The sequence below is a fragment of the Vanacampus margaritifer genome, chromosome 3 (genome assembly GCF_051991255.1).
Source record: "Vanacampus margaritifer isolate UIUO_Vmar chromosome 3, RoL_Vmar_1.0, whole genome shotgun sequence".
NCBI classification, from domain to species: Eukaryota; Metazoa; Chordata; class Actinopteri; order Syngnathiformes; family Syngnathidae; genus Vanacampus; species Vanacampus margaritifer.
In genome coordinates, this window is record NC_135434.1 from 5,097,266 (window position 1) to 5,113,014 (window position 15,749).

Consider the following 15,749-nt stretch of genomic DNA (forward strand, 5'->3'; position numbering starts at 1 on the left):
TCTCATTTGTGAGCTCATCGTCTGGACTGGGCCGCATCACCACACGTTCGACAATAAAAGCGGTGCTTTTTTTTTAACCGATTAAATGTTCTCAGGGATGTAGGGGAGGCGGAGCCTCACCTCCGATTGCGCAATCCCACTTTAACCCGGTTGAGGAGTCTTGTAATTGGCAAGTGCCTGTTTCTGTCTATCTTTTTAGACATTTTTAATATGCATGATCATTTTTCCATAGTCAGACTGATGGATTATTTAAAGTTTGTGGAGTAAATATTTTGCCAATATTATTATTAATATTATATATTTTGCTATTAGGCAAACACAAGCAATTTCCTGTAGCCCTGAGATTTTCAGGGACACCCAAATGTCTCATAAAAGCCGAATAACAACATTTTCTCTGAGATAAAATAATAATTATTGCCTATTCTTAAATCACATGCTTAAGTATTTTGTCTTCCTCCTCACTTCTAATGATAACTTCGTCGAAGAAAAATGTTCATCAAATTTTTGTCCCGAAAAAAAAAAAAATTCTGACGAAAAACTAAAATGAAAGCCATTCATTTAGACGATAACGACAACTAAAATTGACTAAAAATGAAAACAACACAGTGACGGAAATTCACACAATCTAATCAGGAGGAATGAAACGCGGGTGGGAGAAAAGAACCGCTCAGAAACTGTTGAGTTTTTCACGGCACTTTATTTAATGTTCAAACACGTTTGTTTGCATGCGTTGTGCAGCTGTAAGAATTAATCTCAAGCAATTATGCACTATTTTTTTACTTGGGTGAAAACTAAATTATGAGACGGCATATTATTGTCAGTTCATTGTTAAATGTGTCGTGCGTGTTAAACTACAGTTACAAATACGGTAGGTGTGTTGTCATTTTCTGGATAAAAGTTGAAATGTATGCTGAAGGAAAACAAACTAAATTGCCAATTTAGTCGACTAAAATTGGATTAAAACTAAAATACAAACAGATGACTAAATTATGGCTAAACTTTATTTAATTTGAGTCAAAAGACTGTAGGAAACACTAAATTAAGATTTCTTCTCAAACTTTTGCTCCAAACCAAAGCCAAACGTGGACGATGTCACATATAAGGACGTTAAAAAATTCTCAAAAGTGTTGCTTACAGATCTGCTTCAAAATCAGGTCCGAAGAAAAATACCTATTTGTTTTTTTTTATGACAGGCTACTAATTCAGCGGCAAATACGACAATTCTGTTTGGCTCAGAAAATGTGTCGTTTGGTCTAACCTCCCCACGCGTCACTCGTTGGTGTCATAATTTAAACGTGCAATGCCTGTAACGTTTGAAGTCGCGGCTGATGTGTGTTTCAACCTGCGAGCCATTTGCTGTCCCACATGACATTAACTTGTCCTTTTGTGTGTTTGTCTCTGCGGACAGGATGTGGGGACAGTCTACAGGATAGCAACGGGAATTTTTCCTCTCCGGGATTCCCCAACGGCTACTCGGCCTACATGCACTGCATCTGGAGAATATCCGTCACGCCGGGAGAAAAGGTGAGCGCGTGTTAAAAGGCCAAGTCGGCCGTGCGAGGCTCTAAAACAAACACTGCTCTCTGTTTATGCGCCGTCGCTGTCTCTCTTCCAAGGTTTTATCGCTGTGTGACCTTTGTCCCATTTAGTGTCAATAATCAGCCCTCTCTTGCTTTTTTAAAGATCATTCTGAACTTCACCTCCATGGATCTATACAGGAGTCACCTGTGCTGGTATGACCATGTGGAAATCAGGGATGGGTATTGGAGGAAGGCGCCCCTCAAAGGTCATTTTCATTCATTTGAACTGCTTCATGAATTCGCTTTTTTTTTTTTTTTTCATGTTACAGATGTCACATGTTGTTTGGAGTCCACCTAGAATAATCTTTTGACATGACTCGCCTCCAACTACGCCTGACGTTATTAATTTGGCATCACATCACAACTAAACTCACCTCAAAACATTTTCCATATGGATTTTTAGGAGCACATTTCCTATGTATAAACAATATGTCACACATGAACATATACTTTGGCAACACAAGCAGTGGGGAAAAAAAACAGCGCTGGAATGGTTTTGATTTGAAAGAAAGCGAGTGAGACAAAGGAAAAAATATTGATAGTGACACAGTACTGAAAAAAACCTGTTGTGTTTCTGGCTTTGGAGGCAATTGTAGCTGCATTTGCCCCTGTAAAAGTGGAAGTCAACCAAAAAATTTTATTTACAACTTACAATAATATTTCTATGTCCCACTAGTCAAAACACAGCATTCTGATTAATAATGCGTTTGTGAAATATGAGTTAAGCAGCAAAATGCAGTTGTTTTTATCCATCTCAGAGTGCGGCCATTTTAGCCACTTGCTGTCGATCAATCACGGCTCACCTGTTTTCCGAAGGCGAGCCATCCACCTGAAGGCCAACCAAAACGGCTGAACCAATCATGGATCTCCTGTTTTCTGAAGCTGAGCCGTGATTGGTCGTTACCTGAGCCCTGAGCAACTGTGATGTCATTCTCAGTCGACAGCAAGTGGCAAAATGGCCGCCGCCCCAAGATGGATACAAATGGGTGGATTTTTCTGCTTAAATCAGATTTCACAAACAAAGCATTAATCAGAATACCGTGTTTAAACTAGTGGGGCTGTTATTGTAAAGAACGTTTTTGGGTCGACGTTTGCTTTTAACTCATTCAAACCCAAAAGTGTTTTAAATACTTTGTTCTTCACTCCCAAAAACGTATTTATACGTTTTTATGTTCTGTTTTGTTTTTTCTGCTAGAGCATACAGAAGGCTTTGATAAAGCTTCTGACATGAAGAGGTCGCTGAAAGCAATGGTAGTTATTACAAAAAAAAACGGCCATAAGAGATCAACCAGGGCCCCTGTTGAAAAAAGCTGTTTTCCCCACAGTTTTAAACAGATTTGTGAATAATGATGACATTTTGCTATATTCTAATGCTAATTGCTGCAAAACGGAAAGAAGGGACTCTAATCTTTCTTTTGGTAGGTCCATATTTTTATAGCACTAGAACACAATATTCTATGGACCTTGCAAAATGAGTCAAAACTCATTAAAACAACCGGGAGCGAAGGGGGTTGCTTCAGTGAAAATGGCTTAAGTTTGTAATGTAATTCAGCTCAAATTGTATGAAACTTAAAGTCCTGTTCCCCCCCCCCCCACTTTGTGATCCAGGCCGATTTTGCGGCGACAAACTGCCCGAGCCAATCATCTCCACCGACAGCCGTCTGTGGATCGAGTTCCGCAGCAGCAGCAACTGGGTGGGAAAAGGTTTCTCTGCCGTTTATGAGGGTAAGCCCGTCCTCGACCCCTGCGCCTCAGCGTCGGCGATGTCGCTCAGCTGAGTGAACTCACACATCCGCCTCCAAGCTGCAGTTAATATCCTCCTTTTTTGGCAGCCGTTCTGCTGATGTGTCAGCCACTTTATGCTGCATTAATCAGATTTTGGCCAGCCGTCAGAATCGGCTCTATTGTTTCCAGGCCATGCAGAAGCTTGTGTGTGTGTGTGTGTGTGTGTGTGTGTGTGAGGCATTTCCACTAATCCACATTGCGAAAATCCGATCAGCGTGCACACGTTTTATTTTCTTAAAGCACACGTTAATCATTTTGCTATTAAGCCCGTTTGGATTCTTTTCTTCCTGTCACGTGCAGCCATCTGCGGTGGGGAGGTGAAGAAGGACAGTGGCCAGATCCAGTCCCCCAACTACCCGGATGACTACAGGCCCAACAAAGGATGCGTATGGAAGGTTACTGTAGCTCAGGGCTTCCATGTAGGCCTGACCTTCCAGTCCTTTGAAGTAAGGCCCCGCCCCGGCGAACCCTCATGCATGCGTTCTCCCAAATTTGCTCCACCGCCCCCCGGCCCAAAAACAAACCTTGTGTTACGCAGATCGAGAGACACGACAGTTGCGCATACGACTACCTGGAGGTGCGTGACGGAAACTCGGAGAACAGCCCCCTGCTGGGCCGCTTCTGTGGCTATGACAAACCAGATGACATCAAAACCAGCTCCAACCAGCTGTGGATGAAATTTGTTTCAGATGGCTCCGTCAACAAGGCCGGATTTGCAGCCAACTTCTTCAAAGGTCAGAGTTGAAAGGTTGTGAACGCTGGAGGGAATTTTAGCATGTGTATCTAAGAAGTAATGTGTTTGGCATTATCATTCCAAATCACAGTGGAACCTTAAAGGTCAAACTCATTTCTTGCAAGTCGTGAAGCCTTTATTTACTGTCCAAGCAATATTTTAAGACAGCCACGGAAAGCACATGTTTTACATTAGAAAAATCGAACCTCACACCACCAAACAGACTCCTTGAAGTAATGAAATAAAAATATGTGTGGTGACAGTGGTCGTAGTTAAAGAGCGTTTCGTTGTTCTGACTGTCACCATATCACTAAAGTGAGTTCATTTAACCTAATGATCTCTCACGACAACATTGTGTCACAATGCAATCATTTGACATCATTGGCAGGGATGTGATTTTTCCGCTAATTCGCAGAATTCCGCTCCCCCCCCCCCCCAAAAAAAATCTTTTTTTTTTTTGTTTTTTTTGTAGTTCATTGTGTATGCACATGACTCCGACAGATAACATCTTCTGCTATAACAAAGACATTTGTGGTATGCTCTAATATGAGTTACTTTTCATTTGGTCATGATACAATTATTTGTTCATGCCCCCCCCCCCCCCCCACCCCCACCCCCACTGGTCACTGCCCTGGACCTAGCTGGGTGCCAGCGGCCCCCCGGCTAAATTTTCAGATAATTTCACTTTGGTCAAATCACATCCCTGCATTGGCTATCTCATGCTAGCTGCTAATCAGGGATGTTAACACTTTATTTAACCTTGAATTCTTGCAGTCTCAGGAGATTGGCTAAAGTCCTGCATGAGCTCATGCTGGCATCATTTGTGATTCCTTTTAAAATATTTGAGACTTGATGTTTGAAGAGCTTTCACTTGCTCGTTTTTTGTATTGTTTCGGAAACCAAAAGTTGAGTTCCGAGCAGAATTATTATTATGGTTCTGGATTTTTAATGATATTTGGTTTGATTTCATTTTGAGTTGTGTTAGTTAGCTTTAAAAAGTTTTCAATGTGAAACGTACAAGTACAGAAGTAAATATATTTAAAATCAACCCCAAATCTCATTTGTTAAATGAATTGACAAAGGCCAAAACAGGACATTTTTGATATAATTTTAGTTATTTTTGTAAATTAAAATGTCAAAAATCTCACTTCAGTTAGTTGTTTTAAAACCCTCAATTTTAATTTATTTCGTTAATGTTGGCATTCATAATATTTTTCTTTTTTAATTGTCGTTATTTCATTCATTTTCCTTAACTGTATTAATCTTGGCTCAAAGCCAGCTTCAAATACAAGTGAAGTGAGGACAAATGGAACAATTGTGGTACTGGAATGCCCTCATATGTGGGCAAGGTGAGCCGCAGTGCCTGATGGACTTTTTATTGCACGGAACAAACACACAAATAGAAAATCAGAACTCTCACAAAAAAAAAAAAAAAAAAAAAACTGCTGTAAGCTGCACCTCATGACGACAGACTTGTTATTGGCTTCACTCACTAGGCCACGCCTCTTAAAGGCACACATCCAACACTCAAATACTATAATACGTATAGTAATTACAGAGCACTTTATAAAACCATTTAATTACATTTAATGTTTTTTTTCTAATTAAAAATGTAGCACTAAAAAAAGTTTAGTTTTTTTTGGGGGGGGGGGGGGGGGGCTCACTTTGTTCTGTGTGAACCTCCTTGTTTGGAGGATGTCTGCTCCAGCCCCATGGAAGCAGGGGGCCCCGCTAAAAGGGTCCTAACATATCTTTGTCTTTCAGAGATGGATGAGTGCTCCAAGCCGGACAACGGTCGCTGTGAGCAACGCTGTGTCAACACGCTGGGCAGCTACAAGTGCGCCTGCGACCCAGGGTACGAGCTGGCCGCTGACAAGCGCAGCTGCGAGGGTATGTTGGATGATGTTTTCGCATTTCATGTTCACCTTTGCAGTGCCGCCAAAACCCGCAACTTGACAGAAATGGACGTGCGCGTCCGAAGCATGTGGCCTGGTTTGAATCTAAATCCAGAGCTTGATTCTTTTTCTTTCTTTTTTTTTTTATTTTACTCAGTAAAGCAGGATATTTCAGCAGATTGCAGTTTGTGCGTTTTCACACGGACAGCATAAATTGCTTTTAAGAAAGCAATCGAAAGTTTTAAGAAAGATTTCCAAAATGATTATCCTTAATAGTATTATTGCACTTCTATCAATCACTTTACATAATAAGATTTGATAAAAAGGTTTTGGATTTACACAGCAGCGCCAAGTAATTCCATTTAATGCCTATATCTGATTTCTCTTGACTATTTCCATTTCAAGTGATGCATTTCCAATATGGCTGTGTTGACGTTGACAGTTTCGATGACATCAAACTGCTGTGTATGTACCAACTGTGCATTTATGCGTTGTTGGCAAATCTCGGTTCGTGTTTATGCACAGAAGATATCGCGTTCCATGCCTTGTTTTTCTATTACCGCTTCTTAAACTCTATTGACTCTCTTTTTCTGTAATGCTTTTCACAATTCTGTTATTTGAGAGCCAAGAATCTAAATCCACCCTTATAAAATATGTTCAAACGTTTATATAACAAAGAGAAAATCTAGGGGGATTTTTGTGCTGTTTGCGGGAATGGCGATTTTTACAGGCTTTGTGAGGCACTAATGAAAATGTAATGGAAGAAATTACAACTCAACTCAAAACATCAAAACACTTTCATAGCACTAAAATGAATAACAATAATAAATGGTAAATCAGAGTGTGCTTGCGTTGCATGCAAAAGGAAGTTTAAACAAACAACTGCAGTTGTCTAACAGCCATTAGTTGTATAAATATGTCGTGTATATCATTTAGGGGTGTCAAAATGAGTGCGTTCATTTTGAGTTAATTTAAAGTTCCTTTAACGCCAATAATTTTTTTAACGTGCAATTAATGACCTTACTTGGAAAGCCTTTACTGGGGGAATTCCAGTCGCAACGCAGCAGATACGTCCACCTCAAAACAATTTTTTTTTTTTTAATAATGATGCATATATTTATGTAGACTGCGGCCAATTTGTATTTTCCAATTTGAAAAATGAGCACAATTTCACAAGTTACTTCATGTTAAAGATTAGATCGCTCTTGATATGAAAAGAAAAATACGCTGAGCGGTCACCAAACGTCTTATGAATGCAAGTATGCCATCTAGTGGCAGAAAAATGACCAACACAAATCAATATCACATTCCTTTTTTTACAGTAAAGTACATCTTTTTAATTTAAACTTTATAATTAGTGTATTAATGACTAAAAGATGCAGCCATATTTCTATTAGTTCAACATTTATGTTAACAAGACTAAGACATTTTTATTGTACTTTTAGAACAGATATAAAATTTTGGATTCATTTTGAGTTAACTATTGAAGTCATGCGATTAATTACGATAAAATATTTTAATTGCCTGACACCCCTAATGTAATTATATCAACTGTATTTGTGTTGGTTGTTGGTTGTGTATATATTGTGTAAGTGTTGTCTTACAAACAAACTAACAAAATAGCTTTGTGTCTTTTTTCCACATATACCTTGAAAGTCACTACTGTGCATTCATATTAACTCATTCACTGCCATTGACGGCTATAAACGTTAAAAATTCATTTGAACTATTTCTATTAGTTTAAAAAAAAATCCACTTTTGTTAACAAGAGTATGAAAACCTAGAAAAAAATATATTGTACATTTAGAACAGATATAAAATTTGTGATTAATCGTGAGTTAACTAGTGAAGTCACGCGATTAATTATAATTACAAATTGTAATCACCAGATGAGATGATTATTAACTCTTTGACTGCCAGACGTTTTCAGAAAAGGGATGCCGTGGGTGCCACTGATCTTTTGACTGATCTTTCAAGGTCCACAGAAAATTATGTGTTTGGACTATGGAAACACACATACTACCAAATGAAAGATTGGACTCTCATCTTTCATCAGAAAAAAAAGTTTGTTTCTACCTTATTCCGTTTTTGAGTAATCAACAATAGAAAATGGTTAGTTTCGCCTCTGTTTTGAAACAAACGTCTTTTAACGTCTTTGGCACTCCTCCATAGGATTTTACTAAACGTTATTTAACGTTTTTGGCAGTCAAAGAGTTAAAAATTAGGGGCGTCAGGCGATTATTTTTTTGTTATCGTAATTAAATGCATGACTTCAATAGTTAACTCTTGATTAATCACAAATTTTATGTCTGTTCTAAATGTGCAATAAAAACAATTCTAGGTTTTCATACTCTTGTTAACAAAAGTAGAAAAAAATGTTACGCTAATAGAAATAGTTCAAATGATTTTTTTGACGTTTATAACCGTCAATAGCAGCGAATGAGTTAACTAAGAATAGCCAAGTTAAGGCGTAGCAGCTGTTGTTGTAGCAAAATGCTACATTACATAATTCATCCTGAGCGTTCCTCAAACCCCCCTCAACAGGCCAGATAGTCATCGGTCGAATGCGGGAACGGGTATTTTGCCTCGTTTGCGGCACGCCTGGTATCAAATTCCTCCCGTTTTCCGTTTTGTGGTGCGCAGCTGCATGCGGAGGCTTCATCACCAAGCTGAACGGCTCCATCACCAGCCCCGGCTGGCCCCGGGAATACCCGCCCAACAAGAACTGCATCTGGCAGCTGGTGGCCCCCACGCAGTACCGCATCACTCTGCTCTTTGACGTCTTCGAGACTGAGGGCAATGACGTGAGCACTCGGGTTCTTATGTATCGGCGCTGGGTGGGTTTGTTCTGTTTTCCTTTTTGTCAGCGCACCCGTCTTGCTGTCGTCCTCTCCGTATGTCGCGCGGCAGCGACTTTATCCGGCTTCGTATCCGTGCTCAGGTTTGCAAGTACGACTACGTGGAGGTGCGCAGCGGACTCTCGGCGGATTCCAGGCTGCACGGGAAGTTCTGCGGCGCCGAGAAACCCGAAGCCATCACCTCTCAGTACAACAACATGCGCATTGAGTTCAAGTCTGACAACACCGTGTCCAAAAAGGGATTTAAAGCGCAGTTCTTCTCAGGTGAGTTCATCAAGCTCAAGTTGTTGCTTTTTTCAAAGCCACCTGATTGTCCAGCTGGTTTCTGTATAACATCAAAAATAAATAAGTGCATAATCAATAAGCAAAAGCGGGGGTGGGGTGGGGGACTATTTGTCTAAAATAATTCACCAAAGATGGGACATCGTGATTCCCTAGGAATACTGTAGAAGCGATCGTTCAAAAAGGTAAACACTTAACTCATTCACTGCCATTGACGGCTATTGGCGTCAAAAATTCATTTGAACTATTTCTATTAGTTTAACATTTTTTCCCACTTTTGTTAACAAGCGTATGAAAACCTAGAATTTTTTTTTATTGTACATTTAGAACAGATATAAAATTTATGATTAATCGTGAGTTAACTATTGAAGTCATGCGATTAATTACAATTTAAAAAAATTAACCGCCTGACGCGATTTAAAAAAAGAAAAGATGATTAAAAATTAGGAGCGTCGGGCGATTACATTTTTTAATCGTAATTAATTGCATGACTTCACGAGTTAACTCACGATTAATCACAAATTTTATATCTGTTCTAAATGTACAATAAAAAAAATATCTAGGTTTTCATACTCTTGTTAACAAAAGTGGAAAAAAATGTTAAACTAATAGAAATAATTCAAATGAATATTTGACGTATATAGCCGTCAATGGCAGTGAATGATGTGAACTTATTTGCTCCCAAAAACATATAAATACGTTCTATTTTAAATATGACCAAGTTCCAAAAGACGTTTTTATATTTATATATATTATTACAATTTTTTATCCAAAACTTTTGTCTAGCTATGACGTGCACGAGCCAGAAGCTGAGCTGCACTGTGTTTGTTGGCAGTGAAGGCGTGTGACTAAAGTTACAATTTAATTACACTCATATGTTCTGCGTGAGAACCCTCCTAATCATCTCATTACATCACATTTATTTTTATGGCTATTAGCAAAACGTGGGCACGCTTTTGCGTTGAGGGCCAAATTTGAGTTTGCCACCCGTGATCAAAATGGCCGCCATTGTGCGTCCGCAGACAAAGACGAGTGCTCCAAGGAGAACGGCGGCTGTCAGCACGAATGCGTCAACACCTTCGGAAGCTACAGCTGCCAGTGCAGGAGCGGCTTTGTGCTGCACGAGAACAAGCATGACTGCAAAGAGGGTAAAAAAAAAAAAAAAAAAAGATTTCATTCTTCTACGCAGATCCTCATGCACTGACTTATGTTTGAACGTAACCATTTTGTTTTTGGCCATTTTGCAGCCGGCTGCGACCACACAGTGACCAGTGTGAGCGGCACCATCACCAGTCCCAACTGGCCCGATAAATACCCCAGCAAGAAGGCGTGCACTTGGGCGCTCACCACCACGCCCGGACACCGCATCAAAATAGTATGTGGCTGGGGGTTCGATTCCGGGAGTGTGTAGCGTTTGCATGTTCTTCTTGTCATTCCGACTTTCTTCCAAGTCAACCGAAAAATATATCGTATGAATATTACGTTTGTGGAATATGAATTAAAGCACCCGTTTTGATCTATCTTGGGGGGGGGGCGGCGGCCATTTTGCCACTTGCTGTCGACTGAAAATGACTGCTCAGTGCTCAGGTAATGACCAATCAACACTCTGACCTGTTTTCGGAGTCTCGGTCATGTGATATTCACAAGCTAATCCGTGATTGGTCGTTACAGGAGCCCTGAGCAACTGTGATGTCATTCATTTGACAGCAAGTGGCGTTAATTAATATGCAATCAATATTGCAATATTCATCAGAATGCCATGTTTAGACTCGAGGGGCTACAGATTGTAAAGAAAACTTTTGAATTGACTAAATTGTCCATATACAGTATATGAATGTGAGCGGGAAGTTTTTTTTTGTCGTTTTTTGGTACAGTGGTGCCTTGAAATGCGAACGTTCTCATGACAAATCATCTTTCTCTCTTTTAATGGATCAAAATGTCATTAATCAGTTTCATCCTCCGGTCCCCTCGCGCTTAAAAAACAATGTATGCACTATAATATTTTAAAGCATTATAAAAAATATTGAGTAATAATATAATTAAATCAGTGCTGTCAAAGTTAAAAGCGTTAATTGATTAATTAATCACTAAATGATAGCATTAATCATGAAGTAGCGCAGATTGACCATAGTTTAGCCTTTAGCGTGACAGCGGATGGCAACGTAGCACAGGTTGTGTTTGAGCAATAAACATAATTTCATGAATTAAATTAAAGCCTTTAATAAATGTTGCCGTGTCAAATTTAGAATATTTGTTCATGTCAAAATATCGGGGTCATTTTTTTCCCCATTTTAAATTATGCAAGTAATTAACTAGAAAAAGAAAAGGATGAGCGTGTGCAGTGGATTAAAAAAATTTGAAGACGCCCTCATAATATTAAATGTCAAAAGAATTAACACATAACCGGTGCTCTTCAAATTTGGCGGGATTTAAAAAAAAAAAAAAAAAGTATTTTTTCAGTCAGAATTCTAAAATGTGATTAATCTGATTACAAAATGTAATCCTTTGACAGCTCTAAATTGAGTAGAACATAAAGAATGAAACAATTTGTGCATTACGATTTAACGCAGCAATTCAAATCATCCGCTGTGCCCATCTTGGCCACCAGGAGGCAGTATTATACTGTCATGCAGATACAAACAAAGAAGAATACTGTTTCTTCTACTACTACTTCATTAAGCGACTCAGTAAAATGCTATCATGTGTATTGTTGTCTTTATGAAGGCAACATTTTGAACACAGCTTTTGTGTTGCGCGTGTGTACCTAATGAAGTGGCCTGTCACTTGATGTGCATGTAAACGCGAGCGTCCTTCCTGCCCGGCAGACTTTCAACGAGGTCGACATGGAGGCTCATCTGGAGTGCGCTTACGACCACATCGAAATCTACGACGGCAAAGACGGCAAAGCTCAAAGTCTCGGTCGCTTCTGCGGCACAAAGAAGCCGCAGCCCATCACGTCCGGCGGCAACAAACTCTTCATCCGCTTTTTCTCCGACAACTCCGTGCAGAAGAAAGGTTTCGAGGCGACCCACAGTGCAGGTGGAAATGGCCTCTTTGCAACTTGTCGTCTTGACTGCTCGTTAGTGCAACTTGACTTTTGTCTGCACAGAGTGCGGCGGTCGCCTGAAGGCCGAGGTCAAGACCAAGGACCTGTTCTCCCACGCCCAGTTCGGGGACAACAACTACCCCGGAGCCTCCGACTGCCAGTGGGTGATCTCGGCCGAGAAAGGCTACGGCGTGGAGCTCATCTTCCAGACCTTCGAGATCGAGGAGGAGGCCGACTGCGGCTACGACTACATGGAGCTCTTTGACGGGGCTGACACCAAGTCGCCGCGCCTGGGACGCTACTGTGGCTCGGGGGTAAGAGAGAGGGAAAAAAGTGTGGCAGGATTCTCACTTTAAAGTCAAGAGTTTTGACTTTAAAGTCAGAATTCTCGCTTTAAAGTCAGAGTTTTGACTTTAAAGTCAGAATTCTCGCTTTAAAGTCAGAGTTTTGACTTTAAAGTCAGAATTTTCGCTTTAAAGTCAGAGTTTTGACTTTAAAGTCAGAGTTTTGACTTTAAAGTCAGAATTCTCGCTTTAAAGTCAGAGTTTTGACTTTAAAGTCAGAATTCTCACTTTAAAGTCAGAGTTTTGACTTTAAAGTCAAAATTCTCGCTTTAAAGTCAGAGTTTTGACTTAAAAGTCAGAATTCTCGCTTTAACTCTTTGACTGCCAAAAACGTTAAATAACGTTTCGTAAAATCCTATGGAGGAGTGCCAAAGACGTTAAAAGACGTTTTTTTTTTTCAAAACAGGTGAAACTAACCATTTTCTATTGTTGATTACTCAAAAACGGAATAAGGTAGAAACAAACTTTTTTTTTTCTGATGGAAGATGAGAGTCCAATCTTGTTTTGGCAGTATGTGTGTTTCCATAGTCCAAACACATAATTTTCTATGGACCTTGAAAGATCAGTCAAAATGCTTAAAATCGGCTGGCACCCACGGCATCCCTTTTCTGAAAACGTCTGGCAGTCAAAGAGTTAAAGTCAGAGTTTTGACTTTAAAGTCAGAATTCTCGCTTTAAAGTCAGAGTTTTGACTTTAAAGTCAGAATTCTTGCTTCAAAGCGAGAATTATAGCATGATGCTAGTATGTTGCTGTTCCCAGAAAAAGGTTTTGCCATTACAGTATATTCTTCTTCTTTTCCTTTGGGCTTTTTCCTTCAGGGGTCGTATTCTAATATTAGTTCATGACTTACATGACTCGTTAACTCTTTGACTGCCAAAAACGTTAAATAACGTTTCGTAAAATCCTACGGAGGAGTGCCAAAGACGTTAGAAGACGTTTTTTTTCAAAACAGAGGTGAAACTAACCATTTTCTATTGTTGATTACTCAAAAACGGAATAAGGTAGAAACAAACTTTTTTTTCTGATGAAAGATGAGAGTCCAATCTTTCATTTGGTAGTATGTGTGTTTCCATAGTCCAAACACATACTTTTCTGTGGACCTTGAAAGATCAGTCAAAATGTTTAAATCGGCTGGCACCCACGGCATCCCTTTTCTGAAAACGTCTGGCAGTCAAAGAGTTAACTGTCTCGAGATTCCTACATTAGCCTTCAGAGACCAACAAGTGCATCTTTGCGTGGAAACAATTGTGGAAACAACTATTTGGCTTGATATTGAAATGAAATGAAATAAAAATAAAAATAAATATTTATTTTAAACTGCCAAAGCTCAACAATAAATATAACTTGAAAGAACAGGGGGAAATTAAGTTAATTATAATTTTGGATTTTTAATTATAGTTTTTATTTTATTTGACTTTTATTCAATGTATTTGTTTTTACAGCATCTTTTTTAAAAGTTTTTTTTTAATTGCGTTTTGCAGTATTTTTATTTTTTTTTTAAATTAGTTTTATTATTTATTTATTTAAAAAAAAAACAGTATTTGTCGAGGGAAAAAAACTAAACTAAAATTAAGTATCGTGTAATAAAAGTACATTTTAATTCACAAATGATGTTGCCACTCCTTCTGTACAGCCGTACAGTAATACCAAAATTAATACATTTAAAAGAAAAAGGAAAGCTTGTGTATGAAATTGAAAAAGATGAAAAAAAAAAAGGTAATTTTTGCTATAATTATTCTTCGAAGTTTTTTTTTTAAATGTACTTTCAGTTATTTATTTTTTATTTTTTTTTAACATTCTTAGTTTTAAAAAACTTAAACTTTTTTTTTGGGGGGGGTGCGTTTACTTTATTTAGTTAGTTTTGGTTAAAAAAAAGAAAAATAATTCACTTTCAAGCTATTTTACACAATTTATATTAGTTAATAATTTGTAAAAGTACTGAGGATTGATTTGTTACAATAAAAAGACCTAAACTACGTTTAGGCATCAGTTTCTGCCCAAGAGTGACATTTTGGATTTGAGCTGCAAGATGACGACTGTCTTTTTTTTTTTTGTCCGTGTCCCGCTTCCCAAAGCCTCCCGAGGAGATCTACTCGGCCGGCGACTCCATCGTGATCAAGTTCCGCTCGGACGACACCATCAACAAGAAAGGCTTCCACGTGCGCTACACCAGCACCAAGTTCCAGGACACGCTGCACGCGCGCAAGTGACGAGTGGGGGCCGCAAGGGGCCGCGCGGGGCAGAGGGCCACCCGGAGGGGCCCCAAAGGGAGGCTCCCGCCTACCGCTCGGAAACCTTCGGCCACCACCGCCAATCAGACGCGCCAGAACAGCCGCAAGAGCGCCGCCAAGCGCACCTCAGCTCCCAGGGGCTCCGGCTCCCCCCGCAGACTGTGAGGAGTAAAGCCATTCAGCTTCTTTTGACCTTTTGACGACCTTTAGAAATTGGGCTTTGGTGGACAGCAGCGGCGGCGGCGGGGGAGGCGGGGAGTTTATTGACCTGACCCCCCCTCCTCCCATTCTGGTTCATTCTTTTTTTTTTGTTACTTTTTTTTTTTTTTTTTTTTTTAAAGGTGCCTCCTAACATGGCACAACAAGGAAACCAGTGGATTCTCAGGACCAGTAGGAAATGGCGGACATCAGCCGGATCCATCTCTGCTCTTGTCACGCCGCACCAGACCACCCTCATCATCATCATCATCATCATCATCATCACGAAGGAACTGTGGAGATGCGGGCCATGTTGTGGGAGAGGAACAAGTGTCATCATGTGTAACGGGCGACGCGACGGCCGCACTCACTGTTAGCGTTAACAAAAGGAACATAAGAAGGCAGTTTTTCTTATTAAAGGACTAATCAATGAAATGTGGTCCATGGTCTTCTGGTTGGTCATTACTGTACCTCCATGATGTGTAAAGTGTGCGTGTGCGTGTGTGTGATCTTTGTAAGGGAACATGTGCTTTGTTTTGTTTTTTTTCTCAGCTCAAACCAGTTAGCACTTTACAGTGAATTGTTCCAAAATCATTGAGCGTCTATGAAATGAATTTTTGTGAAATGCGATGCCAGTTCACTTATTTTTAAATGCATTTTATCTCTCTTATTCAACATTGTTTTTTGTTTCTTTTCTTTTTTCTCTTTCTTTTCCCACTTGCTCCATTTTAGTTCCTCAGGCATACTTGAACGTTGTGTGTGCCCTGTGACGTGGGGTAATAAAGAGATGACTTATG

General features: G+C 39.6%; 1 protein-coding gene across 2 annotated transcripts in view; it reads left to right on the plus strand.

Moving 5' to 3' along the window:
- The window catches only part of bmp1a (bone morphogenetic protein 1a), a 43,175-nt gene extending 27,426 nt beyond the window's left edge, over window positions 1–15,749 (plus strand). Inside the window, exons 8-20 of one of the 2 annotated variants that reach the window (XM_077560838.1) lie at window positions 1,409–1,524; window positions 1,684–1,786; window positions 3,189–3,305; window positions 3,666–3,811; window positions 3,904–4,099; window positions 5,863–5,988; window positions 8,637–8,830; window positions 8,935–9,115; window positions 10,156–10,281; window positions 10,381–10,508; window positions 11,959–12,172; window positions 12,243–12,493; window positions 14,599–15,749. In XM_077560838.1, coding sequence (XP_077416964.1) covers window positions 1,409–1,524; window positions 1,684–1,786; window positions 3,189–3,305; window positions 3,666–3,811; window positions 3,904–4,099; window positions 5,863–5,988; window positions 8,637–8,830; window positions 8,935–9,115; window positions 10,156–10,281; window positions 10,381–10,508; window positions 11,959–12,172; window positions 12,243–12,493; window positions 14,599–14,733 — 2,033 coding nt within the window. In that variant the 3' untranslated portion in view covers window positions 14,734–15,749. The remainder of the gene's footprint in view (window positions 1–1,408; window positions 1,525–1,683; window positions 1,787–3,188; window positions 3,306–3,665; window positions 3,812–3,903; window positions 4,100–5,862; window positions 5,989–8,636; window positions 8,831–8,934; window positions 9,116–10,155; window positions 10,282–10,380; window positions 10,509–11,958; window positions 12,173–12,242; window positions 12,494–14,598) is intronic. The other variant, XM_077560840.1, reaches the window with a different exon arrangement.